This window comes from Dromiciops gliroides, chromosome 6 (assembly GCF_019393635.1).
Source record: "Dromiciops gliroides isolate mDroGli1 chromosome 6, mDroGli1.pri, whole genome shotgun sequence".
Lineage (NCBI taxonomy): Eukaryota > Metazoa > Chordata > Mammalia > Microbiotheria > Microbiotheriidae > Dromiciops > Dromiciops gliroides.
The window spans coordinates 5,354,977-5,382,727 of NC_057866.1; the positions used below are offsets into that span (position 1 = coordinate 5,354,977).

At 49.4% G+C, this 27,751-nt stretch overlaps 1 protein-coding gene across 1 annotated transcript in view; it reads right to left on the bottom strand.

Moving 5' to 3' along the window:
• The window catches only part of ANO1 (anoctamin 1), a 163,262-nt gene that overhangs the window by 29,180 nt on the left and 106,331 nt on the right, over positions 1-27,751 (bottom strand). Inside the window, 6 exon segments of the mRNA XM_043969515.1 lie at positions 1,698-1,769; positions 2,435-2,446; positions 4,813-4,895; positions 20,508-20,668; positions 24,561-24,695; positions 25,335-25,399. Of these exon segments, the coding sequence (XP_043825450.1) occupies positions 1,698-1,769; positions 2,435-2,446; positions 4,813-4,895; positions 20,508-20,668; positions 24,561-24,695; positions 25,335-25,399 (528 nt within the window).

Sequence of the window (27,751 nt, forward strand, 5' to 3'; positions counted from 1 at the left end):
TCCCATCACCTCCTCACAGAGCATGCTCACCTGCTGTCCTTCATGCCTAGAACTCACCTGATCCCTCCTATCACTACCTGTTGAGTTTCTTTGACTTATTCCTGGGCTTAGCTAAAATCCCAGCTTTTCAAGAAATCTTTCCTGGTTTTCTTAGTGCAATTGCCTTCCCTCCCTGAGATCATCATCAGGTCACTGGGTCGCTATCTGGTTTATGCACAGTCGTCTCTCCTCATACTGTGAGCTCCTTGACAGCCCGGAGTTGTTGTTGTTGTTGTTTTTTTTTTTTTGAGGGGAGGGGGCTTAGCTCAATGCCTGACACATAGTAGGTGCTTAATAAATGCTTGTTGACATTTACAAGGCAAAGATCTGACTCAGGACATAGGCAAGGACTTCCTGTATTAGCAGTGAAGGGTCCAGGCACTGAGGAAAGTCGTAGGCAGCCGCCTGCCTGGGCATCTCCTAACTAAAGACTGACTCCTTTATGGGTGTCCTGTGGCAACGCCTGGGAAGTCTGATTTTGGAGACAGCTTTCAGGCTCACATGTCCTCAGAGTGGGAAGAGTCCCTTCTCAGATGCCTGGTGATGGGCAAACGCACATACGGGACGTGAGACAATGAAGAGGAAGCCTGGGCTCTCTCTGCAGTCCTGTGCCTAAGGCAGGAGATGCTTCTATCCCGAGCTTTGGAGGGAGTGCAGGGGAGGGAGGGCCTTCTTGGAAAACCCCGATGGCTTTGGGGTATCATTCGATGGATCCTAGTCCACAGTCCCCCCCCCCCCCCCCGTCCTGGTGTAATCATGGCCGCTTGCTGAGGGCACGGGGCCGTCTGTGGGATCATGAGGCTTCTAAGAGGTGATGGCCATCCCCCGCACAAGTGCAGGGCTGCCCGGCTACCCCGAAGGCACGGCTCCATTGGCCACTTTCCTGATTGAGAAGTTTCGGAGGCTCCCTATGGCCGATAGGCTAAGGTACAAAAATAGAACCTCCTCAGTTTGGCATTTAAAGTCCTCCCCAGGCTGGCTCCAGCTGGCCTTCCCAGAATGCCCTCATAGCATTGTTCCCTGCGCCAGATTGTGGCCCTCCTCAGCATCCCCCCCCCCCCCCCCCGATCCCTGGCTCCCTTCGGGCTTCGGCTCAGCTGCCACATCCTTCAAGGATCTTTTCCTGACCAAGCCCCTCCCACAGTTGGTAGCACTCTCCTCCCCACATCTAACACTTTGTAGCTACTGGGTAGATATTTTGTATTGACTTCTGAGCATGAACACTGTATTTTCCTCAGAGTGTCACTTTCCTGAGGGCAGGCCCATAGGGCACTGGCCTTGGAGCCAGAAAGACCCAAGTTCAAATCCTGCTTCAGACACTTAATAGCTGTGTGACCCTACCTCAGTTTCCTTATCTGTAAAATGGGGATAATAGTGACACCTACCTCCCAGGGTTGTTGTGAGGAACAAATAAGTCAAGTTTCCTATGTCAAATGCTTTACAAACCGTAAAGCCCTACAACCATGTTATCACGGGCTCATTGTTGTAAGCTATCCTAAGTACCCCGTAGAGCACCTGGTAAATAATAAAGGCCTCCTATTCACTGCGGACGAGCTTGCTGGGGGACCCTTTGCTGGGTGAGGCAGCTGCAGGCCCCTGAGAGAACGCAGTCACCACTCAGTTCCCACAAAGGGAAGTGCGGGGCAGTGGGCACCTACCTCCTTGTGTCGGGAATCCTTCCGAAGGGATTTCTGCAAAACCTTGGCCTCGTATTCCGCCCTTGGATGAGCCTGTGGAATAAGGTCAGTCTCAAGTTCAGTTGCAAAGCAGAAGTGCCAGGCCAGCCCAGACGTGAACACTTGGCCAACTTCTCCCTAGATTTGGGTCAGCTATGCAGCTGCCCCGTACACAGAGCTGCTGGAGGTTGGTGCCAGTCAGAGGTGTGCCCTGTGGAACCCCTTTCACCCTGGTCCTTACCCTGGTAGATTCCTGGGAATTCTCCCCACTGGCAATGGATGAGAGGGGCTGCCCCCCACCCCTGGGGCAGCTTCTGTTTCCTGGCAGCAAGCCCCAGGCAGCGCAAGAACTCACTGACCACAGCGACAGTAGCCTGAGACAAAGGCCATACAGGAATCAGAGAAGGGGGAAAGAACAGCTTCAGCAAGCACCGGCGGATGCAAGACCCCCTCCCCCCATTCAAAGGCAGGCATTTGGCTCGGACCAGCTTGAAGAAGAGAAATGAGAATGGAAGAGTGGATGTTAAGACAGGCCAACACTGGTGGGAAGAAAGGCAGCCTGGCTACTGGGCAAAGGGGCCGACCCAAAAGGACTCTGTCAGAAGCAGGAAAAGAGATGAGATGATGGCCGAGCATCAGGGGTGAGCGGAAAGTCCCTTTCTGCCAGGAGACAGGGCAGGAGGAGGAAGAGGAGGAAACAGTCATAAAAAGTTCCAAACCTTGATGGTCTCCTTCATGGATCAGTAAAATGGGGGGAAGAAAGAAACACAAATTTTAAATTACTTCCACGGGCTTAGGGGAGACATTCAGTAAAAATCGCAAGTTTGTTCTCTTTTTGCTGAGCCATCAGGAAACCAGGAGAAACAGAGCTGGGGGGCGGGGGCTCGGGGTGGGTGGCAAGAGAGACTACTCTGAACGTTCCCTCCCGAGGCTCATCAAGGCCCCCAGTTATTATTTGGGGAATCAGAATGATAAACCAATCCCAGAGGATGTGATGTGTTTAGGCACTTTAGGCTGATGGGAGGGAAGCACAGGGTGTCCTTCACGCTTCCTGATTTTATCCTTAGCTGCATGTGCCCAAATGTCTGGGGACACAAAACACTCCAGGGAGCTAGCATCCCCCTCTTCCCTTGTCCAGGAGGGACTGGGGGAGGGAGGCAGTAGGGAGAGTAGTCCTACCAGCCAGAAGTTTGCTTTGGAGATACTTGTAAACTCTAAGGTGACTCAGCAGTTTTTATTGACACCATAGCAGCATGGCCTGGCCCTGGAGCCAATGGCCCTGGGTTCAAATTCCAGGCCTGTAGCTTATTAACTGTATGAGAGCCTTCACCTCTCTGGTCCTGTGTCCTCTCCTCTGTCAAATGAGGGGGCTGAAGGCCTCAAGAACTCTGTCCTCTGTAGCCTCACTCTTCCATTTTATGTATGTCAAGGCACACGAGGACCAGTGACTTCCCTGGTGCGGGATCGTCCTCCACCAGCAGAAAAGACAGCCCGTCCAGAGCTCAGTCTTGAAGGGCTGCTTGTCTTAGGTCCTGGTGCTATGTCCAGGGCCCAACAGTCAATGAGTGGGAGAGGCTGGGCTTGTCTCGACCGATCCCAAATCTAGCCACCCTAACCACAATGCCATGTTGTCCGTTAAGTACATGTCAAGAACTCTCCAGACACCCAGGGTTCTCCAGCCGTGCCAAGCCTAGAACTGGGTAAAGAGGGACCTCCCCCCAATTCCCCTCTTCTCTTCACCCCAGTCATGTCACAGTCAGGTTCTTCCTGACTTACACTGCAAGGTGAGTTCTTTGTATCTCAGCACTCAGCACAGACTTGGCACCAAGCAATCTCATTCAGTCAGGCTCTGTCTACAGCACCTATAACCCCACATGTGTGCCCTCCCCATCCCCTGGGCTCCTGGCACGGCAGATACATTACTCAAGTTTCCTGCCCACAGTATGCCCTACACATGCCTTCTGTGTACATTCCCTGGGCATGCAGGTTTTCTGCACGTGCCCTGCCCCAATATTTTTATGGTAACATGGAAGAGTGTACCCATATAGCAGGGATCCTTTCTTCTCATTTAATTGTCAGGCTGTTTAATTAAATGTCGTTTGGGGCATAAACTGCTGTGTCTTTTGGTCAGCTGGTAGATGGAAACACGCCAGTGGGGGCTCATACACTGTGGTTGTCTGTGGGCACTGACCCAGAGAATACCTTCAGCCTGGGTCACACATGTTGGGGCTTGGGTGCCACATTTTGGAGCACAATGAAGGCAGGGAGTGCTGGGGGCTCAGATAGCTTGCTATACCATGCAAAGGAGCTCATGAAGTCACAGGGCTGGCGGCTAGTGGGAGCTCTTGAGGCCTTGGGGTCTGGGCCAGAATCATTTCTAATAAATGATCCCGCTTTTTCATCCGACAAGATCTGAGGGACTGCACCCAAGGAAACCAGCAATTAGTGATGAGTCAATGAGGGCATTTCTGCTGAGATCCTCAGAGAGACAGAGAACACTGGCTTCAAGTCCCTCCACTGAGCCATAATTTCACTTTGAATCTTCCCGCCACCTTTTAGATCCCCGAGAGGCCAATGGGATTTTTCTCCTTCAGTATTTCCATGTTCCCCCCATCCCCTTGCTGTCAACCACACCCGATGGGAGAAGCATTAACCAGAGAGCTGGCCAGAAGGGGGAGGCTTGGGCCCCATCTGTGTGAGCAGTGGCCTTTTGTCTAATGTTCCCCTGGCGAGGCTGGGGGGCACGCCTGGCTTGTGCCACGTGGCCCAGGCCCCGCTTTGGAGTACACAGGAATCTCCATGGCCACACCAGCGGCTCTGGTCTCCCCCTGGTGTGGATGTTCAATGCATTCCTGCACATACATGGGGCAGGTCTCCCTGGTAACCAAACATACTTCCCACACATCCGGCAATGAGTTCAGAAGCAGACCACGTGGAGGATTTTCCTTCTGCCCTTGGACAGGGATCACTTTACCATCCCATACCACACTCATATAAGGCTGGAGAAAGGATTGAGCTGTTTTGAAACCTACAAACTCCCCAGCAACTGAGAGGCAAGAGAAGGGTCCAGATGCAGCCAGCATCCAGTGGCACTGACCTCCTCCTCCTCGAACCCAGTCAGATCCCATTTGTAGTTGAGCCGCATCTGTTTTCTCTTCCAATGTTCCATAAACATGGCAGCTGGGCAGAAGAGAAAAAAGAAGAGAGAGTCGATCTCACAGGCAATTTTGTTAATGTCTGTATGGCTGTCAAATCCCACCTCAAGCTGGCTCGGAAAGACCTATTCAGACACATTGGCTGCCAAGGTTGAGATGAGTCACTGGGAGAAGTCGCCCCATTGGGCTGGCTCAGGTTAGCTGGATGATTCCAGGGACCTGGGCTGGTCTGTCTCCAGCCTCACCATCCCCTCCGGCCCAACCCAACCTCCCAGATCTAATGCCAACTCTTTCATGAAACCTTCCCTGGTATCTCTAGCTGGAAGCCACCCTCAAAACACTTTGTTCTCCTCTTGAGACATTTACCACAGTCTCCCTCATAGTCTAGTTATTTTTACCCATGTTTTATGTTTCTATTAGTTCTTAAGTTCCTTGAGGGGTGGGGCTGAGCCAACCCGTGAGCTCTTTCCCCATTTGCCTACCTACAAGCATCTAAGTTTCTCGCATCCTTCAAACAAACCAAACCCTTCGCTTGACTTTGCTGCCCCTCAAGCTGTCATCTTGTGCTTTCCTTCCTTTTACTGATTTCTTTTCATCTTCTTGTAGTCCGGCTCCCAACCCCACCACTTGACTTAAGACTGTTCTCCCAAGGCCATCAATGACCTCTTCACTGATAAACCCAATGGCCTCTTTCCAGTTCTCATTTCACTCCAGTCCTATGCAGTTTTCTGATGCTATTTTACATATACTCTCCTCCTGGACAGACTCTTCTTGGCTTTCTTGACATGGCTTTCCTGGGCCTCTTCCCATCTGTCTGGATATTGCTCCTTCTCAATCTCTTTGGATGGATTATCACCCATCTCCTGGCCCCAGAATGGCTGTGGCCTAGGTCTGGATCCTGGCCACTCATCTCCTCTCTATTCACACATACTTCCACCTTGAAGAACTCACCAATTTTCATGGGTCAATTATTACCTCTACGGAGCTGACTGTCAGATCTATGTGTCTCACCCTAGTCTCTTTCTTGAGCATCAGGCACTGACCTCTTAGATAGTCTGCTGGAATCTTCTCCTGGATGTTCTATGTCTCCAAACTGAACTTGCCCATATGGGAATTTACCATCTTTACCCCTAACATGCCCCACCTCAAAATGTTCTTCTCAATCTCTTGAGACCACTATCACTGCAGCATCCAGTTCATGAAGTCTGTCTTGACTCCCCCCACACCCTCCAACCAATCCTTTCCATCCACTTGCATGGATAACTTCCTGTTCTAGACCTTCGGCATCCCTTACTGGTCCATTGTGACAGCCAAGCGTTTCCCTTGCATTTATTCTTTCACATGCCCAGCCCAACCTCCCGCTACAGAAGCTTCAATTGCTCCTTCTTCTCTTGCTCTTACTGTGGCATTTAGGAAGCTTCCCCATCAGGTTCCAGTCCACCCCTCCAGTCTTTTTCCTTTATGAACCCCCTGTTCTACCCAAATGACTGACCAGACATCATTGAGAACTGGCCTCCAGCTCCCATCTCTGAGCACACACAGCAGCCATTGCCTGCACGATCACTCATCATGGATCCTTTCAGGCTCCTGGAGCTGCCATGAGGGGGTGACTCCTCCCTTCCAACCGGTGACTCTGAGAGCACAGCTCTGGACTCACTCCATGGAAATCCATCAGTATGTGTTAAGCACTTGCCTCAGGTGGGGCATGGTGCCATACCACAAAAACAAAAGAAACTGCCTGCCCTCCAAGAGCTTCAATTCTTCCTTAATGTCAGCTGCACAACCTTCTCCTAGCCTCAAGCTTGCAGTTTGTGTCCTCATCTGTCTCCCTTCTTTCCCCTCACTTGATTCTCTTTCTTTGCCTCAGGGACCTGCTTGGCACACAGAGGACTCCACCGTGTTTACACGTTGGTCCATGATGTGCCTATTTCCAGTCTTATTAAAGGAGTCTTTGAAAGGCAGCTCAGGGAGAAGACTCTCCTGAAAGATGGCTCGAGGACGGGAGATCTTGGCCTGAATCTGGCCTCAAACACTGACTGGCTGTGTAACCATGGGCAAATGACTCAGCTTACTGAGCATCAGTTTTCTTATCTGTAAAATGGGAAACACTGACCCCAGAGGGTTGTTACGAGGCTGGATTGAGATCATGTGTGTAAAGGGGCAAACCATAAAGCCTTACAGAAATGGGAGCAGTTGCCATCGCTTCCTCTTAATGGCTCATCCTCAAAGGTCTGCCTGCCTGCACGTTCCCCCCCACCCCCAGTTTAGACAGTTTAAGCTTCTGGACTGAAGCTCTGCCCAGTCACCTGACTCTGGGCTCTTTGTTGAGTCAATATTTTATGGATTCACTTACCTGTGGCCAGATGAGGGGAACAAAGAGGGGCAGGTATTAGACACATTGCAGAGCCAGATACTACAAGCAGAAGCGTCCTGAGGGCAGGGCTTCTTCTTGTTCTTATTCCCTGTGGTCCAGACACTGGTGCCAGTGTCTGGCATGGAGCAGGAGCTCAACAATCTCTCAATGGTTTGGGTTGGTGTGGTATAAAACAAGGTAGGCCCTACTTTCATCATGAACGTCAGCCTTCAAAGACCATTCAGTTCAAAGCCTTCATGGTATAGAGGGGGGAAATAGGTCAGACCAGAGACAGAAAGCAACTTGCCCAAGGTCACACAGCTAGTCAGAGACCTAGTCAAGTCTGGCAACTGAGTCTTGTCATTCTGACCTATTTCTTACATGTGCTAGCTCTTGGGGGGAATTAGGACTTCCATCCCACATGAGCAAACAACAGGAAAAGCAGGTAAGTTGTAGTAACTGGGGCTCAGAAGGGTTTAAGAATCAAGAGTCCACTCAAGCCTCCCTTGAGCCCAGGAACAGTGCCTTCCTCCCCATTCTCCTTCCTTCCTTCCCCCTCTTTCTTTCATTTTTCATTTTCACTGATGCCTTCTGTTTTAACATCACAGTTATTTCTGGAAATCTTCCACTTCCAACTTTCCCTTATAACAAACTCATACTGTTAAGCGGAAGCACCCAGGAAGTATCCTAGATGATCTTATGATCGAGGGTATGCTGGTACATGGTTAACAACCGGCTCTCCAGAAAAAAAGCACATTTGACATACTTTTAAGGTTCTGCTTGCACTGTTAACATTTCCTTTCTCACTTTCTTAAGCCTAGATAATCACCAAAAACACAAGTGAAGCCCTGAGCCGAAGCATCTGTTGATTTCCAAGGTATAAATGTTCACACTGAAAATTTAATGACTGGATCTTTAACAATCTATCACACTGCTGCTTAGGGCCATCCGTCACTGTCCCTACAATCCTCCCCGACACCCCTGCCCACAAACACTGTGCTCTATCGCCCACTCTGGGGTGGGGCTCCCATTCTGCGCCCCTTGGTCACTGGGTTGCCCATTACAGAGTCTCTTCTCATTTCATTTCCTGCCCTGGTGCTCTCTCCATAGCCACATGAACCTTAACTCTCAGATCAAGCCAACACTCATGGAAGGATTTTCTCAAGGTCATGTTAGGGATCAATGACAGAAGCTCCAGCCAACCCCCCTCCCCCCCTCCTCCCCACTGCTTCCTCAGTAGGTGAATAGAAACGTCCACAACACTTCAGGAAGTTGAGACTTGGGCAAAGAGTGGTCCGACAGGTGGGGACAATGTCATCTATTCAGTCTTTACAGAAACAAAAGCTGCTCTCTCAAGTGGGAGAGCCAAGCTTCTCCCTTCCTGCCATCACTACCTCTAGGAGGATCTGAAGGAATCTAAAGCATGCAGGTGAAAAACTCAGGTCATTTCATGCCTATGGAGCCAAAGGTGGGCTGGCAGGCCCAGGGCTGGCCCTCCCTGCTTACCCACAGCTCCAATGGCACCTGCCCCTCCCAGGGAAAACATCCATGACCTCCTGTGGTCCATATTCCCCCAACCGCATCCCTCACTGTGCCCTCTAGAGGCCTTGACATGCATATCTCAGAACATCATATGCTTTTTGGTGTACAGTAGAAAAGAACTTACATGTGAACAGGCAGCTTTCAGATGAAGAAATCAAAGCTACCTATTGCCATATTTTAAAAAATGCTCTAAATGACTACTGATGAGAGAAATGAAAATTAAAACAACTCTGAGCTACCACCTGACACCTATCAGATTGGCTAATATGACAAAAAGGAAAATAATAAATGTTGGAGAAGCTGTGGGAAAATTGGAACACTAATGCATGGTTGGTGGAGTTGTGAACCGACCCAACCATTCTGTAGAGCAATTTGGAACTATGCCCAAAGGGCTACAAAACTGTGCATACCTGTTGACCCAGCAATACCACTATTAGGTCTTTATTCCAAAGAAATCATAAAAAAGGGAAAAGGACCCACATGTACAAAAATATTTATAGCTGCTCTTTTTGTGGTGGCAAAGAACTGGAAATTGAGGGGATGCCCATCCATTGGGGAATGGCTGAACAAGTTGTGGTATATGAATGTAATGGAATACTATTGTGCTATAAGAAATGATAAGCAGGCAAATTTCAGAAAAACCCAGAAGGACTTACATGAACTGATGCTGAGTGAGATAAGCAGAACCAGGAGAACATTGTACACAGTATCAACATTGTGTGTTTATCAATTGTGATAGACTTGATTCTTCTCAGCAATACAATGGTCCAAGATAATTCCCAAGGACTCATGATGAAAAATGCTATCCACATCCAGAAAAAGGAACTGTGGAATTTAGATGCAGATTGATTTGTTGTTTCTTTTTTTTTCCTGAGGTTTTCCCCTTTTGTTCTGATTCTTCTTTCACAACATGACTCATGCAGAAATATGTTTAATGTGATTGTACATAACCTATATCAGATTGCTTGCTGTCTTGGGGAGGGGGGAGGAAGGGAGAAAAATTTGGAACTAGAAATCTTATAAAAACAAATGTTGAAAACTATCTCTACATGTAACTAGAAAATAATAAAATACTTCTATGATTTTAAAAAAAGAAACAACTCCTGGAAGGCAGCACTTTTTTTTTCTTTGTGCCTCCAGTGCCTGGAACACAGTAGGGCCTTTATAAATATTTGTTAAATTGAAATGAGACACAGAGGGAGGGGAGGAATTGAATGCCATCACACCGAGGTCAGGTGTTATCAATAAGGAGAAATAATAGACTGTCCTGAGGTTCTAGAAGGGGAGGTACAGTTGACAGCAGTCCACATGAAAAAGATCTGGGGGTTTTAGTGGATCACAAGCTCAACATGATTCAATGGCGAGGCATGGCAGCCAAGAAAGCTAGCTTAGCATATGAGATTGGGCAGGTAACAGCCTTGTCCCTCTGAAGTACTGGATTCCATTTCTGGTGGCACACTTCAGGAAGGCCATAGAGAAGCTGGAGGGTTTCCAGAGAAAGTTAACTAGAATGGAGAAGGGCCTGGAGCTACCACCATCTGAGGATTAGCAGAAGGGAATGCTTTGCCTGGAGAAGCCTTGGGGGTGGGGACTATGAGCAGCTCCCAAGGATCTGAAGGTCCCTTATACAGAAGATGGATGAATTAACCATATCCCACTTGGCCCTGGGGCAGAACTAGGAACAAGGGGGACATTCAGAGAGGCAGATTTGGCCTTGAGGAAGGGGCTGGAGGAAGTGACCTCCCTCCCTCCCCCTGGAGGTCCACAAGCAGACACTTGATGACTGTGCAGTGGCTTCTCATTCATGTGTGGGCTGGCCTCTGACAGCCTCAGATCCTGGGCTTCTGGGGCCTCCTACCCTAGATGGCTCTCACCTGTCCTTGTACCTGGCATCTTCCTCACTGGAGGCTTCCCAGGAGCTGGAGGGATGGATTCTTCTAAGTTCTCTAACCTACAATCTTCTTACTGACTCATGAGGAAAATGACCCATTTAGTCTCCTAATTAGTGTTCACTCAAATTACAGTCTTCTTTCTGCCTTTTAATTATGGTAGAGAAACCACAGTGTGATCTTCCCTAAGCCCTCCCTCAGCTCTGGGTGTCTTGGGGGGTCTAACTTGTTAAATTCCATTCGAGGCTCCAGGATCTTGGGGCAGGCCTTGGGAAAAGAGACACTGTCCCATCTTGGAACATCACTTTGCTAAGGGAAGGTCAGATTGATCAAGCCTCCTCCATTGGTGCCCACATTCCTGTACCTCATGCGGACTCACAGTGAACATCCCATGCCTGGGCTATACTTTCAGAAAACAGATCCCAAGAATCACAGCATCTTGGAGCTGGAAGAGCTGCAGAGTTCTGTCATGGGGGAGGGGGGTGGAAATTGAGCCAGGATTTGAACCCAGGTTCTCAGATGACAAATACCAAAGTCACCAATTCCAGGTGAGAATAGTTCTAAGAAATCTTGGTGACTCCTTTCAGTGGTCTGAGCCATCTGGTCTGCTGGGCTCTGATTGAAACTGGCATTGGTGTGGAAGCCAGCAGGCTGCCTCCCTAAACACACAGCTCTGTTCCCTCAGTGACAGTGAGGCTGGGACCTGCCTCACATGGTGCATGTCAAGGCCAGAAGTGGGTCAAGGTCTTCTCTTTGTGGCTGTGTCAAGAGGGAAGCAGAATAATGAGGGGACAGACCAAAGCCCAAGGGGTCAAAGACGGATTATGTGAAGGAAGAAGGGATTTAACTGCCCCTCTCTGGGGGAGGGCTCCCTGTGCATCTGAGCATGCCTGGAGTTAGGAGGCACTTCTCCTGTGCTGCCCCCCCCCACCTCCCCCACGTCCTTTGCCTCAACTCCTTCCTGAGGAGGCCTGAAGGCAGCAACGGCCATCAGGGTGGTCACTTGTCTGCCTTCCCATAGAAGTCCTACTTGTGTCAATGAATCAGTTACTCAACCAACATTTATTAAGCTCTTACTCAGAGCCAGGCTAGGTGTGGGGGGCTATCAAGCAAAGGCAGGCCCTGCCCACCCGCAAGAAGCTTCCATTCTAACGGAGGAGACAGCCACGGCAGCTATTAGTGAGATAGAGTGGAGAATGGGCCACAGAGACCTGAAGCAGGGAACCCAGCAAGGAAGCTTTCGAGGGCCCGGCTGCTTTCTTGCATTCTGGGCACCCAGTAAGAGGAAGGCCCAGGCTTGTGGCAGCTCCCCCACTCTCGTTAGGCAGACCCCATGCATGGTATGTGCCTCAGAGCTGGGAGGAGCGTGAGGGGTGGGAGGAAGCCCCACAGCAGCCTCACCACCACAGTCCTTACTCTTGGTTCCCTCCCTCACAGCCTTAAGGAGTGGGAACAAAAGCCTTTTTTCCCTTTTGCCTAATTTCCCCAGGTGACCCGCCAACCCACATAATTCTGAGCCTGTGATGGCTTGCTGAGAGCACACATTGATGAGCCAACTGCCTGCTATGTGCAAGGTGATGGGATGATGAAAAATAATCTAGTCCCTGTGCCCAGGGAGTTCACATTTTCCTGGGGCTGTGGTATGGATACAGATTGTATCAGACCAAGTTTGACGGGGCTGAGACAAAGCTGAAGTTCTCTGAAACAATCTGGAAACCGAGAAAGAGAGCATTAATAGATGCAAAGAGCAGGAAAGGCTTCCTGGAGGACATGGCACCTTGGGCTGGCCCTGAAGGAAGAGGTGTGGCCAGGCCAGCCCAAGGGAGACACTGGAAGTTGCCCTTCCTGGCACCTGCTTCTATCCATGCAGTAGCTCCTGATGAGAGGACTGGGCATCTGGGCATGACAGGGCAAGCCCCAGGCAGTCCCTTAGTCCTTTCCCTTCCCTGTGACAGCAGCAGGGCCACTGGACACTGTGTCACCTAAGAGAAGAGGCAGCTTTTGGCTTGCGCCTTTCACCCAGGCTCTTCTCCATGGTAGGCAGAGCCACACTCTGTCTCTAGACCTAATGAAGGCTGAGGGATGGGATGTACAGTGGCCTTTGCCCTGACCCTGCTGCTGCTCCCATGGGAAGCATGAATTCCACAGGGGAGCTTGTGCCCTGGAGGCCTCTGATGTTGTTTGGCTTCTCCTGAGCCTGGAGGCCTCTGATGTTCTGTTTGGCTTCTCCTGAGGAGGTAACAGCATTTTCAGGTTGTAGCTAGACTGGGAGGTGACCATGGAGAGGTTTCTGGATGACTGGGTGTGGCTGGTGTCAATAGAAGTTTCTGCACCAGAGAGGATGACCAGCCGGCAACAAGAGGACCGGCCCAAGCCTCAGAGATGTACTGACATCTCTGTAAAGCCGAAGTGAAATGAAAGATGTCTAATCAGCGGAACTGCAATCACTCTACATTCTAATGAAGCTCAAGGATCAGCCTCTCAGAAAATTGCTAAGTGGTTAGAAGTGAAGTTACCAAATACTGGTGAGACATTGTGTGAATATGAGCTAGAAGCCTTCCATATTAAGCATTTCTTTTATGTGTAGGAAGAAACGATCTGTCTCACACCTGATAGAAATCCATACATTGACTACCTTGGATTCTCCCTCTTTAAGGAAACCTGAGAAGAGAGTCATCACCTAAATCAGGAGTACACTCGTTCCTAAAGGTGCCAGGACAACCAAAGAATGGGAGAAAATGGAGTTCTGGTTGTATAGCCAAGCTTCCCCAGGACTGATGAGTCCAAAATGGAGGGGCCCCTTTTCTTTGGGAAGGAGGTGCAGTAGTACCTCAGTCCTATGGGCCCTTCAGCAGACCCTCAAGGTTACTCTGAGATGAGGAGGGGAGGCATTCCAGGTATGGAGGACAGCCTGGGCAAGGGCTCAGGGGAAGACAGGAGACGGCACCTGGAGTCTAAGAAATAGCATATTGTTCAATTTGTCTGATGTTGAGTGAGTAAAGGAAAGTAATTGGAAATAAATTCAGAAAGGAAGGTGGGAGCTACACTGTGGAGGACCCGAAGTGTTGGGGAGAGAAATTTATCTTTTCTTCTAAAGGCAACTCAGAGCCTACTGGATTTATGGAGTACAGAGGAAAAAATATGTTAATAGAAGGACCACATGAGAGGGCTGTGAGCTATGTTGAGTAAATTCTGCTTGGTTAAAGCAAATAGAATTATTTGTTGAGTCAAATTAAATTGAATTGTATACTTCTCCCTCTACCACCATTGCATTAAGCCTGTGCAAAAAATCCTCGAAGCAAATAAAACCCAAACTAAAAAAATGGCAGACTTCAGAGGCACAGAACATTCTATGTTGAGACTTCAGGAATAATGGAGGAGGTGGCTTTCAGTTTTGCCTGACGGAAGACATGGATTTTAAGAAGAATTTTTGAAGGGAGCAGGAAAGGACACACTTTTTGTAGAGAAGAGAGTCCTTTTTAGGTAATCTGAAATCATGATGTGGAGAAAATGTTGTTAAAGTCTCTCCCAACCTCTAAAATCCTTTGAATCTATGAGTAACCAATCCACTCATTCAAGGATCAGGGTGAATAGCATTGGGGTGGGGACAGCAATAAATAGCTAGGGTTGGTTTATATTTCTGTTAAAGTTGCCCAAGCTTAAGGAGGTATGTTAAAGCCCCCAATAATTACTGACAGTGGCTTAGGTGCTATAAGAATTCAGCTAGTTTTTCCTTCGAGTATTTAGATGTTTACCATTCAGTGTGTAAGTGGACATATGCAAATAAAATCACTATACATATACACATATGTATAGACATAAAATATTTAACATAGACAGTTTCATTATTTGTTGAGCATGTAAGCATAATGCAATTTACTGTCTTGAACAGACACAGTTCAGATACAATGTCTCTGAAACATATCTATTTTTAATGTTACCTCTTCTGAGATCAAGTCTGGCACTTCTGTTTAAAAAAAACCACCACAATTCTATTCCCACTCTTCATTTTGGCTCTATAAATCTTTATGTTTTTATCATAAAAGTATTTTATTATTTTCTAGTTACATGTAGAGATAGTTTTCAACATTTATTTTTATAAGATTTCTAGTTCCAAGTTTTTCTCCCTCCCATGTCCCCAAGACAGCAATCTGATATAGGTTATATATGTACAATCACATTAAACATATTTCTGCATTAGTCATGCTGTGAAAGAAGAATCAGAACAAAAGGGAAAAACCTCAAAAAAGAAAAACGAAAAAAGGAGAAATGGTATGGTTCAGTCTGAATCTTTATGTTTTAAATGTGTTTCTTGTAAATAATTAATGGTCAGGTTTTGCTTTTTAATTGATTCAGCCACTGTCCTCTGTTTTATGGGCAAATTCTATCCATTTACATTCATAGTTATGACTAAGTTTCTTTTTCTTTCCATGAATTTCTGTTAAAATATTTCTCTTCTGGCTACTCTTTATTATTTCACTTGCAGTTAGCTATGGTCTGAAGAGACTCTGAGCCAATAATTTGATAATAATAATTTAATTGAGAAGAAAAAGGGGCAATAACATATATAGTGCCTTAAACATAAGATAAGGCAGTTTAGATTTGACATGACTAGGGCTGTGTCTATTCACTTTGCACCAAAATTTTCTAGAGGCCCCTTTTCAAGGACCTGTGATTTGGTCAACACGGACAGTGTCTCCACTCATACCAACTGTGATCGTTTAATGGAAATTTTTTTTTGATGGTCAATATGGTGTAAAAATTCAATCCCTTAACTTGACTGGGGACGAGTCCCTCAGTTTCTAGTTGGGTGAGTCCTTCGATAGCAGCCATAGTCTATTATGGAGGGTAGTCACAGCCTTTCCAGCTGCACCAGCCAAAGTTTGTACTGGTAGCAGGGCGGTCTCCCCTACACCATGATGAGACCTCAAGGACACATTTTCAAAGAGGATGCCACAAAGACTAGTTAATTACACAAATCTGGTGAATTCTGTCCAAACAATTCCTGAGGCAAGCCTGTGCTGACAGTCCCAAAGCAGGCTTCTGAAGAGCCAAATAACAAAGCCTCCAATTTGTGTAGCACTTTTAAGGTTTGATGAATTGATTTACAAACACTTCCCTCACAGAGGCTCTGAAGCAAGCTTTTCAAGGATGATCACTTCTGTTTGACAAACAAGGAACTGAGGCTTCCAGAAACCAAGTGATATGTTTAAGGCTACTCGGCTGAGACTGCACCTCAGGCCCCCAACTCCAAGCATAGCCCAAATGACCACCAAGGAAGAGAGGCAGAAGAGAAGAAAGGGATGAGCTGGGAGAAAGGGGTTTAGGGTCTTGTCTCTGTTGGGCCCCTTATCAACTGTCTGAGCTCATACAAATACCTTCTAATCCCTGGACCGGAGCCTCCTCCTGGGGAAAATGAAATTGCCCTATATTTACTTTGTGTGTTCTCATACGTGTACATGTTGTTTCCCCCAATAGAATGAGATCCTTGAGGGCAGGGCCGATGTCAGAAGCTAGCACAAAGCCTAGCATGGTGCCTGGTGCAGACTAAATGTTTATTGATTGGTGGATGAAATGACCTCTGACCCTGGCCTGCCCATGCTGGGTAGGAGCAGCAGGAGCTGACGTGCTGGTAACCTGGGGGGCCCTGGAAGAGTCTTCTGTGTGCTCACTTTGTAACAAACAGCCCCGGCTTTTGCTCTGCCTGCCTCCAAGGCTCTGCTGTTCTCAGAGGGTGCCCAGGAACAGCTTTGCCTTCAAATGGCCAATGAAGGCCGTTGGTGGAAGCAGCCCCTAGAGAAAGCCCAGCCCCCAGGGCCTTATTCCACCCTGATTCTTCACAGATGGGCCCAGCAAGCTTCTCTGCGGGGCCACAGACCAGGAATGAGAAGGTGCAGATACATTTTCAGAACCCTAGCAGGGACTAGGACCCAGCCTAGCTTTTGAGGGCTCTCTGGGTGGGGCCCTTTCCCTAGTGCTAAACCTGAGGCCCCTGCATAACTGGAAGGCTTCAGTCAGAGATTACCAGAGCCTGGATGAAGCCTTTCTTCCCTAAGCTTGCTGTTTATTTCCTTACTTCCCCTGGGACCAATCACTTACACAGTACAAGGAACCAGAGAACACAGGGAGAGTCAAGGTGTTTCTCCTCTGCCAAAAGCCCTGAGACTTTTTTTTTTTGTGGCTAGAAACTTCTTCCTACCCTTCTGAAATTTGTAAGACACAGGCACCATTTTTATCCTGGTGGGATGACCACAGGCCAAGGAGGAGGGTCCCAGTGTGAACAGGGGCACACTCTTATTCTCTTTGTCCAGGTTGGGAGTAGTGGAGAGCAGAGCCCAATCCCAAGATGGCCTCTTCCACTTTGGGAGAGCCCTCATTATCAGAGAAGCTGTCCTCACCCTAACCCTAAACCTGCCTCTGCAATGTGCCCCAGGGCTCTTGGTTCTACCCTCTGTGGCTAAACACGCCAAGCCCCACATGACAGCCCTTTGAAGACCTGGAGACACTGTTCTGTTGCCCCTGGATCTTCTCTGGCCTAAGTGCCCCCAGTGCCATCAGTTGGCCCTTATGTGACACCGTCTCCAGGACCTTCACCACTGGGGCTGCCCTCCTTGCCCTGAGCTATCAAACGAACTCTCCCCTTTCCACGTCTGATTCCAGCCTTGTACTCACACCTCCACACACAGCCAGCTATGCTTTCTGTGCCCTAAGGGTGAAGGCCTGTGGCTTTAGTACATCTTGGTGGAGAGAGCCCGGAGGAATAGGTAGACTCCCATCCATTCATTTATTGACTCAACAGCTATTCCTTGGGAGTCATGCACATGCAGGCCTTGCTCTCCTGAGGAGTAGAGCCTAGATGGGGCACAGGACAGTCAAGGACCAGGAGGCAGAGAATTCTGACGCAAGCGACAATGGGAAAGGGAAACAGGAGCCCGAGGCTTGGGGCTGTGTTTCGTCCTCCTGGCTGACTGGCTCTTCTAAAGATCACCCCCAGGAAGGGCGGAGAGTTTCCCGTTGGCTGATCTTTGCCATTTCACACTTGAACATTTGTGTTGTTCTTGGACATGGGCTCCTGGGTGAAAATGAACCTTTGGGCTGGGGAAGGAGCTGAGCAATATTCTCGGCTGTCCTTTGGCTTTGTCGCTCCACACAGTGGTGGGCCCTTGGGGAAGGAATCCAAGGACACTCAACTCTTCTTCCTGTCTCCTCTCCTATCACTCAGGCATCTCCCTTCACGATCCCCTCCCTCATCCTTCTCACAGGAGGATGTAGCTCTTCTCCTTTCCAAGGCAAACTTCTGGACATGCACAAGGGATCTCCTGCCTTTCCATCTTCCCCCGGGGAGACTGCTTCCTCTATTAACTCCCATTCCTCAACTCACCTTCAATCTCCCAATCAACTGCCTCCTTCTCTGTTCTCTAGAACCATGCCCACATCTCTCCTGTTCTTAAAAAATTCACCCTTGGTCCAACCAAGCCCACCACGTATCATCCTATCTCTTGTCACCCTCTTAAACCCTTTGAGAAAGCCACTGACCTTCCTCTTTTCTCACTCCTCCCTATTACCTCCCCAATCAAATATTGATCTGGCTTCTGATATCACCAACTGGGGCTGCTCTCTCCAAAGTGTCAATGATCTCTAGATGGACAGTTCTAATAGGCCTTCCTCAGCCCTCCTCCATCTTGACCTCTAAGCAGCCTTTGACACCATAGATCACCTTCTCCTTCTGACACTCTCTGTCTTCTTCTGATTTGGGCCATGAGGCTGTCTCCTGCTTCTCCTCTTTCTTGAGTGACCACTCCTCAGTCTCATCTGCTGCATATTCATCTAGATCCTGCTTATTATCCATGGCTGTCACCCTGAGTTTCTATCAATGCCCTCTTCTCTACTCTACTGTTCCACTTGGTGATCCAACGATCATCTGGATGATTTCAATATCTGTGTCTAGCCTTAATCCACTTGACCGAGTCACACATCACAAATTCCTTCTTAGATAATGTGAAGTTGGAGGCACAGCACTGGGTGTTGGCACCTTAAACTCAACAAGTCTAAAACTGAACTCATTATCTCTTCCCACCCTGCCTCTCCCTACCTGCCCCAGCCAAACCCTTCCCTGTTCCAAAGTTGTGGAGGGCACGGCCATCTTCCTAAGTCACCCAGGTTGGGTCACCTCCAACTTCTCTCTCACACTCATTTTACATGTCCAATCTGTTACCAAATCCTATGGCTTCTACCTTTGCAACATCTTTTATAGATATTCTTTCTCTCCACTCACACAGGCCCTTGTCACCTTGTACCTGGACTATTGCAATAGCTATTGGTGGGTCTGCCTGCCTCAGTTCTCTCTCTGCTCCAACCCATCCAGTTGCCTGTGATCTTTGCAAAGCACAGATCTGAGCCTCTCCCTCCCTTCCCTCTCTCTCTCACTCACACACACACACACACACACACACACACACACACACACACACACACACACATCCTCATTGAGCTTCAGTGGGTCTCTATCACCTCTAGAATCAGATATAAAATCCTATTAGCATTTATGGCCTTTCACAAACTCCTGGTCACTTTCAAGACTCAGCTTAATTGTCACATCTTCCAGGAAGCCTTTCCCAGCCATCCCCATGAGATGGCCTCACTTTATATTGTATGTATTTTACATGAACATTATTTCTACATAGTCTCCCCCTTTAGACAGTGAGCTCTCTTTGCTTTTCTGTATATCTCCAGAACTTAGGCCAGTACATAGTAGGTGCTTAGTACAAATACACAGTAGGTGCTTAATAAATGCCTGCTGACTGACATGGGTCCCTCACAGAGCCTTCAAGAATATAAGTGCAAGGTCCTCCTAGAGCAGGCTCACTAGCTCAACACCCCTCATACTTCATGGTTCAGTTCAAGGAGATTGCCAATATTCCACACCCCACAAAAGAAGGTCTGTCATTGATGACTCTGTTGCACTGCCGCCCCCCCCCCCCCACCCACCCAATGATGAGCAGTCCTCCCTCCTGAGTGGAGCAGCTGCCCTTTTCCTGCCTCTGACTTACTCACCAGTGAGTATTTTTCAAATTACTTTGGAATTGTATGACTTCTGTATGGCCTTGAATTTTTTAAGCCATCAAAAACACGTGCTACCCCAGGAGAAGAGAAAGCAGCCAACAATCCCAAGGACTGGGGGGTCTTGAGCAATGGGGCTCATTGTGTTTTTTTTTAAAACATTTTGAATAATTGGAGATTTGAGCCCGAGGGATTTATGGCATAATCACCTTCTTGGAATGAGGGGGTGTGACAAGATGACCCGGAGGCACCTCTTAGCTCTAACTCCTAGCTCTAACACAAGGCCTTCCTATCTTTAGGCCGAAGGGCCTTGGCTAGAGACCAGCCAGGTGATTTCCAGGTCTCAGTCCTGAGCTGTGGCTGGCTTTAGTGGTGCCCATGCACTGCAAGACCAGGCCTTCTGCCTACCTAAGGACAGTGAGCGCTGAGGTGGGGCTGCTGAGACCAGGCCTTGGGGAGCTTCACTCCCATCCTCTGCCCTGTGGCCACAGTGCCAAGGACAAGAAGAGGGTGCACCACAGTCCCTCAGTGCCCCAGCTCCTCTGTGCCAGCTGATGGGCAGAAGCTGGGGAGGGGGAGTCAATCTGGAGGCCCAGGAACTCACCCAAGGTCACAGATCGTATGGAACTGAAGTGACAAACCCAGCAATGTGTGCTCCCTCTGAATGTCTGAGAGTCAAGTGAGGTCTCGTGTGGCTCCCCAGGCAAACCAAGGCAGCCCTTCCCGCAGCAGGATGCTTTCCCTGGGGCTCCTCTAAGGAACCAAGTCAAGGATGGGCCCAGGGCCCACTTACCCCACAAGGCCATGAAGACGGAGAAGAAGACCGTGGCCGGGTTGTCAAAGAAGTGGCTGGCACGAGCTGTGGCACAGGCTGAGCTCAGTTTCCAGTAGCTGCACGTCCGGTCACAAAGGGGGCACATGGTGATGTTGTTACGTCGGTCACACATCTCCATGCTGGAGAGAGATGGGAAGGAGATGTGGGGATGACCAGCCCAGCCCAGCCCAGAGGGGCAGGGGCAGGGGCAGGGGCAGCACTCTAGCCCTTAAAGACTTCGATGATGGGTGAGGTACCAGCATCAACATCAGCTGGAGAAGGGAGCAGAGGATGGGGAGGAGGACCAGAAGGAAGACCAGCCTTCATGTTACTGGTGGAGAGCTGGCTGTGGATAAGGGCCCCTCACCTGGCCCATGCCCTGCTGCAGTCTCACCTCAGCACTTATCCAAACCCCTCCCATCCTTCCCTGTAAGGCCTAGCCAGGTGAGGACCAGCACAGGTGAACTTCAGGAAACCATGGATGACAATCCACAGAATGGGTAACAGCTTGGGGCGGAGCGGGCTGGCAAGCCTATATTTCCTCAAGTTAGGGAACCTCCCAGCTGTACAGATAGTCATGAGTGGCTACAGTGTTGGATAATTCCTTGGGACACTGGGACATGAAGAATCACAGCCAGTGTGTCAGGGGTAGGATCTGAACTGAGGTCTTCCTAACTCTGAGGCTTCACCTCTTGCCTGCCATCTACTATAACTGTTAATTAGTGTTATCAATTAGTGACATTTCCACAAGTGTTAAGGTTTGTGAAACATTTAACACTCTCATCTGATCCTCATAACAACCTAGTGAGGCAGATACTATTCTCATTTCCATTTTTTTAAATCATAAAAGTATTTTATTATTTTCTAATTACATGTAGAGGTAGTTTTCAACATTTCTTTTTTATAAGATTTCTAGTTCAAATTTTTCTCCCTCCCTCCCTTCCCTCCCTCTCCCCTCCCCAAGACAGCAAGCAATCTGATATAGGTTATATACTCATTTCCATTTTGCAGGTGGGGAAACTGAGGCTCAGAAAAGTTCAGTGACTTGCCCAAGGTCACAGCTCCCTCTTGAACCAGTGGTCTATCCACTATGAAATACCTTGTGATTGTTCCAGCTATCACAGCAACCTTGAACTTGGTCACGCAGGGCAGGGCAGCACCTTTGGATGACATTATTCCTGTTGTCTTTGCCATAAGGCAGGCATGGGAGTGCTCTTGCCTCTGACAGGATGTACTAGCTAGGTGACCCTGGGCAAGTCACTTGACCTCTGAGCCTCAGTGTCCTCGGCTGTCAGATGGGGATAAAGAACCCTGACAGGCTTGCTCATGATGAGGCTCAATTGAGAGCACACACATAAAATACCCTGCAGCCAAAGCGGCGGCTTTCCTGACAATTCCCTAGATTTTGGAGCAGAAACACCTAGTTCCCCACTGGCAGCTGGGGGCTGTGCCCCATGGCTTCACGAGCCCCCCCCACGTGCCCCCAGACTGTGTATCTTGGCTCCTCCTTTTCCTTCCTTGTTTCTTTTCCTCCCCCAGCTTTTGTGCTGAGATCCAGCCTTAACGAGCTCTGTAGAAAGGCCCTCTTTTATTTTACAACTGAGGTGATTTGGAAAGAAAACACCGGCCCGCTTCTGCGGTGCCTGGTGCCTGCTCACCACCCCATGCTGAGCTTTCTTTGACACCAGGAAAGCTTGCTTTGGTTTCTTGGGCAAACAGACCAAAACAGAAAAGCCCGGCTTCTTGGAAAGGGATGAGCTGCCACACCTCATACCCTGGGGCCCCCTCCAACCCCATCCCTGTCCTAGACTCGCTCCTGGCCCAGCACAGGGGATGGGGATGGCGGGGGGCGGGGGTTGGCAGCCGTCAGGAGCTTCACACATCATTCAGAAAAATCCGCACCAAGGTGGCATTTGACAACCTCCTCCACTAGAGAAAAACCACTAAATTCATAGGCTCCTGGGAGGAGAGCTGGATGGGACCTCAGGGAGGGGCTCTTGCTTCTAAACTCTTGGGCTCGGCATTCAAAGCCCTTCCCATTCTGGATTCAGTGGGCCTGCCCGGGTTTAACACAGGGCATTTATTCCCTTTGGGGCGTTCTTAGCTTCCAGCCCCACTGGCAGACTTGTAGTTGTGCCCCCTCCCCTGCCCAGTGGAATCCTTTGTTCCTCTTAAGGCTCAACCCCAGGCCACCTCCCCAGGAAGCCCTCCCTGATCACCCTCGAGCCTGGGCAGTCCTGGGTAGGTGACATTGTATGGGCCTGGGGATGGAGGCAGGAGCCTTGGGCTTCTAACATGTACCAGCGGGGTGATCCTGAGCAAGCCACTATAGCCCTTCAGTGCCCTGGCACCTCTTAAAGGAAGGTGAGTGGCAATAAAGACCCTGAAGTACAGCAGTGGTTGGGGTCCCACACCAATGAGACCACAGGTTTCAGTACTGAGTTCCCTCCTCCCCCACAGACTCCCAGAGTTGTGAGGATCAATTGAGATGCTATAAAACGCTTAGCATGAAGCCTTTATTAAGGGCTTGCTCCCTTCCCTCCCTTTCTGCTCCCTTTCCAGTTGACCCATTTGGTAGATGAAGAAACTGAGGCTAAGCGAGAGCAAGGGAGGTGACCAAAGCTCCGTGCTTGTTCAGTCGGGTAGGTTCACGTCTCTAAAGCAGGGCATATCAATGGCCCTGAAACCACTGCACGGAACCAAAGAACAGCTGGGTGGGAAGCGGCACCAGAGGCAGCTGCGCCCAAACTGGAGTGATCCAGAATTCCTCAACAACACAACGTGTGGGGCCCTCTAGGGAAGGGGAGCTCCTCGCCTCCTGCTCTGGGTTGGGCGGCTCTCGCTGGTGATACAGGCCTAAATCGTCCTTTCTGTACCACCCACCCACCCCCTGGCTCCTGACGCTGCCCTCTGAGGCTAAGGAGACACAGTCTGTCACTAAAAGGTCACCATTTATTTGTGGGCTGGTTGGTTGTTTTTGTGCCAACCATTCTAAAAGGATAGAAACAGGGCCAGGGACTCTGAAGTAGTGAATGCTAAAGCACCTACTATGTGCCATGTATCCTGCTCAGTGTGGAGGATGGTCCCTGCTGTCTAGGGAGGAGACAGAACATACAGGGCCAGGGTAGCCAGGGAAGGGTGTTTGAGGGATCCCGGGGCCAGGCCAGTGCTGACGGGACTGGTAGAAGGAAGGTGCTCAAGCAGCACACAGTAGGGCGAGGAGTCCCAAGACCTAGCTCTGCCAGTCCCTTCCCAAGGCTCTCTCCCTGGTACTGCAGGGACAAAGGGGTTGGATTCAACCATCTCAAATGTCACTTTGCACTCTGACCATTTGTCTCTGAGCCACTACTTAGGTCTTGGGGTTTTTCCCAGACCATGACACACTTGAACTTTGCCATTTTTGAAAGGAGAAACCCAACAGTTGGGCCATGTTTGACACCTCACCCATGCTGAGGGAACCCAGGACTTTTGTTTGCAACGTTGTTTCCACGAAGTTCCCCCAAATGGCTGGACTGATGGGGGGCGGGGTGGGTGCGCTGGATGAGAACTTTGGGAATCTCCCTGTCTTTCTCCCCAACTTCACTGGGAGGCAGTTGCTTTCAGGTCACATGGTGACTAAAAGTAGGTCACACCCTTCATCTACTGTCTCCTGATGGACAGTAAAATGGACCACAAAGGCCTCGTTCCCAGGAATAACTTTCATCCTCTTTGCCTATATTAAACGACTTGGTATACCTCCTTGGACCCCTTTTTTCCTCACCAGGGATGTGGGGGTGAAGGGTTGACCCCTGGAACTATCTATCAGCTCATGAGGTCCTAGGACATAGGACCGGTGGGAGGGATTTGAGGTCATCTGGTCCAATCTCATTTATAGGGGAGGAAATTCAGGTCTAGGGAGGGGACATGCCCCAGGTCAAAGGGTTCCAAGGAGCACAGGCCAGGGACCCTCAGACTCCACAACTGAGTGTCAGGGATCAGACTAGACCGTGCCCCCGAGTTAAGCGCCTTAGAGGTGACTCTTTTCTGGCCTACCTGGGTATGTTTTCATCAACCGTGAGACATCCGTACAGGAATACGATGATCCCAACTACGGAAGCTGGAATGAGCATCTGGGTGTACACGCCCAGCCAGGCAAAATACAGGCCAACCTTCTCACCAAAATACTTCCTGAAACCAAGCAGGGTAGAGGGGCTCAGAGAAGGCTGCCCCCCATGCCCCAGTCCCCTCCCAAGGCCCAGTGCTGGAGAATGGGGGTCTGAGCACATCCATCCTCTTTCTTGGCAAGGCTTCCTTTCTCTATCTCTCTCTCCTTCCCTCTCCTCTCTTCCTCTCCCTTCTTTTTTCCTTCCCTCTCCTCTCATTTTCTTGAGTTTTGCCAACACACAGGCAGGGTTCTGGCTTTCTGGGCTGGCCGTCCCCATCTTCCCCCTTTTTCTTGCTCCTGAGAAGAATCTCTTGCTCAGAACAAGGTAAGAGCTCCCTTGACTTCACAGCTACCTAGGTGATAAACAAAGGGATGGAGCTGGCATGAGACCTGGAGAAGCTGAGGAGGGGGCATCCAGAGAAGAGAAGGGCTTTCTTTGGAAGTCCATTGTCTGCCTTGAATAAAGACTCAACAGTATCTAGGTCAAACTTAAGTCACCCCAGGCTAGACTGCACAGCCTAAGAGAAAAACACCAGATTCTCAAAGGGACATGGGTTGGTTGCTCTAAGCCACAGGACAGACTGGACATCTAGGCTCCTAATGGAAGATGGATTTGATGACCACCAGTGGCCCTGGTCCATTCAGGGCCCAGTGTACCTCACCTGATCAGGTCAATTGGCTGAAACTTGTAGAAGGCCCCATAGGTGGCCCACTCCTCACACAGAACCTGGAAAACAAAAGGGGTTAGGAAGGGGAGGATCTCATGAGCCGCATTTCCCACATACTTAGAAAGACGAGGCTGCCGTGAACTGGAGGAGGCACAGGGGGAGGGCCAAGGATAGTGTCCCGGCTCCTTTCTAGATGGGTATGGGATGACAGATTGCCAGTGGGGACAGTCGCCAGAGGGTTGTTTATGGCCTTGGGAAGACCAGGGTTCTTGTCCTGTTTCTGACACAGAAGAGCCACATGACTCCACTTCTCAGAGGCCTGGACAAGTGGTTGAGCTGCATTAGCGGATGGAACTTATACACCCAGAATTCTCACAGCTATGAAATTGCAGCTCAGAACCCCACCCACCGAGCCTGGGTTGGGAATTGTGGTTTTCCTATTCTTTCCTGTCCCTTGAGCACACCCACGCTCTCCATGAGAAACAGCAGAAAAGGCTGGTTGGGGGCGGGGAGGGGGGGTAGGCAGCCACATTGGTACATCCTTTGGGGCAGGGAATGCCGCTCCCTTTCTCTTGGGAGAGATGGTTAGGGACACCGTCCACACATACACACACACAAGGGCTGCTCCCTACTGTCATCCCTGACCCTGGGCAATGGGAGGAAGAGGAAGACTCTGGCCTGGGGGGAAAGGCTTCCTGAGTACTCCTGTCCTTTCCCATCATGCAAGTGTGTGAAGCTTTCCTATGTCAGTTATTCCCTTCATCACCAGGCGGCTGGCCATCAGGTGAGGGATGCCACAGGCTACAGAAAGTCACAAAGGCTCAGGTGTGTGCTGGGACAAGGGCCTCACTCTGGGTGAACTGAGGAGACCAAGCTGAAGTGTGTATCAAAGTTCCTCCATCACCATTCCCTAAGTCATTCAGTAAAGACAGGGTGAATTCACAGGATGACAGTGGGGGGTTAGGGTTCTGCCTTCCTTTGCTAGCAGGGCTATCGATAGGTGGGTGGGGGTCCTAAGAGAAGGAGCCTCCTCACAAGTGGCACCAAACCACTTTTCCTGATGCCTAATAATGCCCAGAGCTGGCTCTGGAGGGAACAAGGCTTTCATTCTCCCCCACGTGCATAGATCCATTATGAGAAATAAATCCTTTCCAAAAAAAGAGAGCTTGGTATGTGGGCATCCAGGGACTTTTGCAATTCAATCATGAGTTGGATGGATGGGACAGAAAGAGACTCAGCATTTGCCAAGACTCTACCCTGGCTTCCAATGTTCTTCAAATCTCCTTGCCACATTGAGGGTCACGTTGGACCCTCAGCTGAATACTCCGAGGGCTGGGTGCTGGGAAGGCTGCTGAGCCCTGAAACTGTCACTGAACAATTGTGGGAGAATGATAGTTCTTATAGAGAAAAGGGTTAAGGACCAAGCTCTGGGCTACTTGATGAAGATAAACACTTAAAGCAGCTCCAAGAGTTTGGGAGTCTGGGACAGCCTCCTGGCAATGCTGTGCTGTTGGGAGGATGCTAACGGCCCTCTCTTCCCTTTGGATGGACGGGGTGGACTCCGTCATCGCTAACATTTGGTGATTCTATGATGGCACAAGGGAGGTTGCAAGGCCATCTCTTGAGTGGCACAGGGATGGAAAGTGGCCAAGAGCTAGCTCTGGGCTGGCCGCTGTACCTTCAGCATCTCTCCTCTCTGATCCACGCTGCACTCAGCCACCAAGCAGCCCTGACCATGTTATGCCTCCACTCTCCCCTTAATAATCTCCAGGGGCAAGCATAGAGCCCCCCTGCTTGGCTTTTTGAAAGCCCTTCCCAGCTTCATGATTTATTATTCTCCTTCACTTATTGTTCTCTTTTTGTTCCTCACAGCTGCCACTTTCATTTCCCATCTCCAAGCCTTTGTCCTGGCTGTCTCTTTGTGACCAGAACACACCACCTTCTCACCTCCACCTCTCAAAATCCTGTTTCTTTCAAGGTTCTGCTCATCCTTCCACTTCTAATAGGAGCTTCTCCTGATGCCTCCACCTGCCCAGTAGGTTCCCCCTTCATTATCTTCATATTGAACATGTATGGATTTTTATTCTGCATACGCTAATACATGTTGTCTACTCCAATTGATGATCAGCTCTTGGAGCACAGGGGCTGATCTTGCTTTTGTCTTTGTGTCTCAAGCATCTAACATATAGTAGGTCCTCAATAAATAGTTTCGGATTAACTGACTGACCAATAAAGTGGCTACTAAGGAGTAGCAGGAGGCCATTGACGTCAGAACAGGGACACCCTGGACTCTGGCCAACTTTAATGAAGGTGTTCACTAGGGATGCTTGGGATTTTAAGATCATTGATTTAGAGGGAACTTTGAGGCCATTGAGAATAACCTAATTTACAACCTCATTTTATGAGAAAAC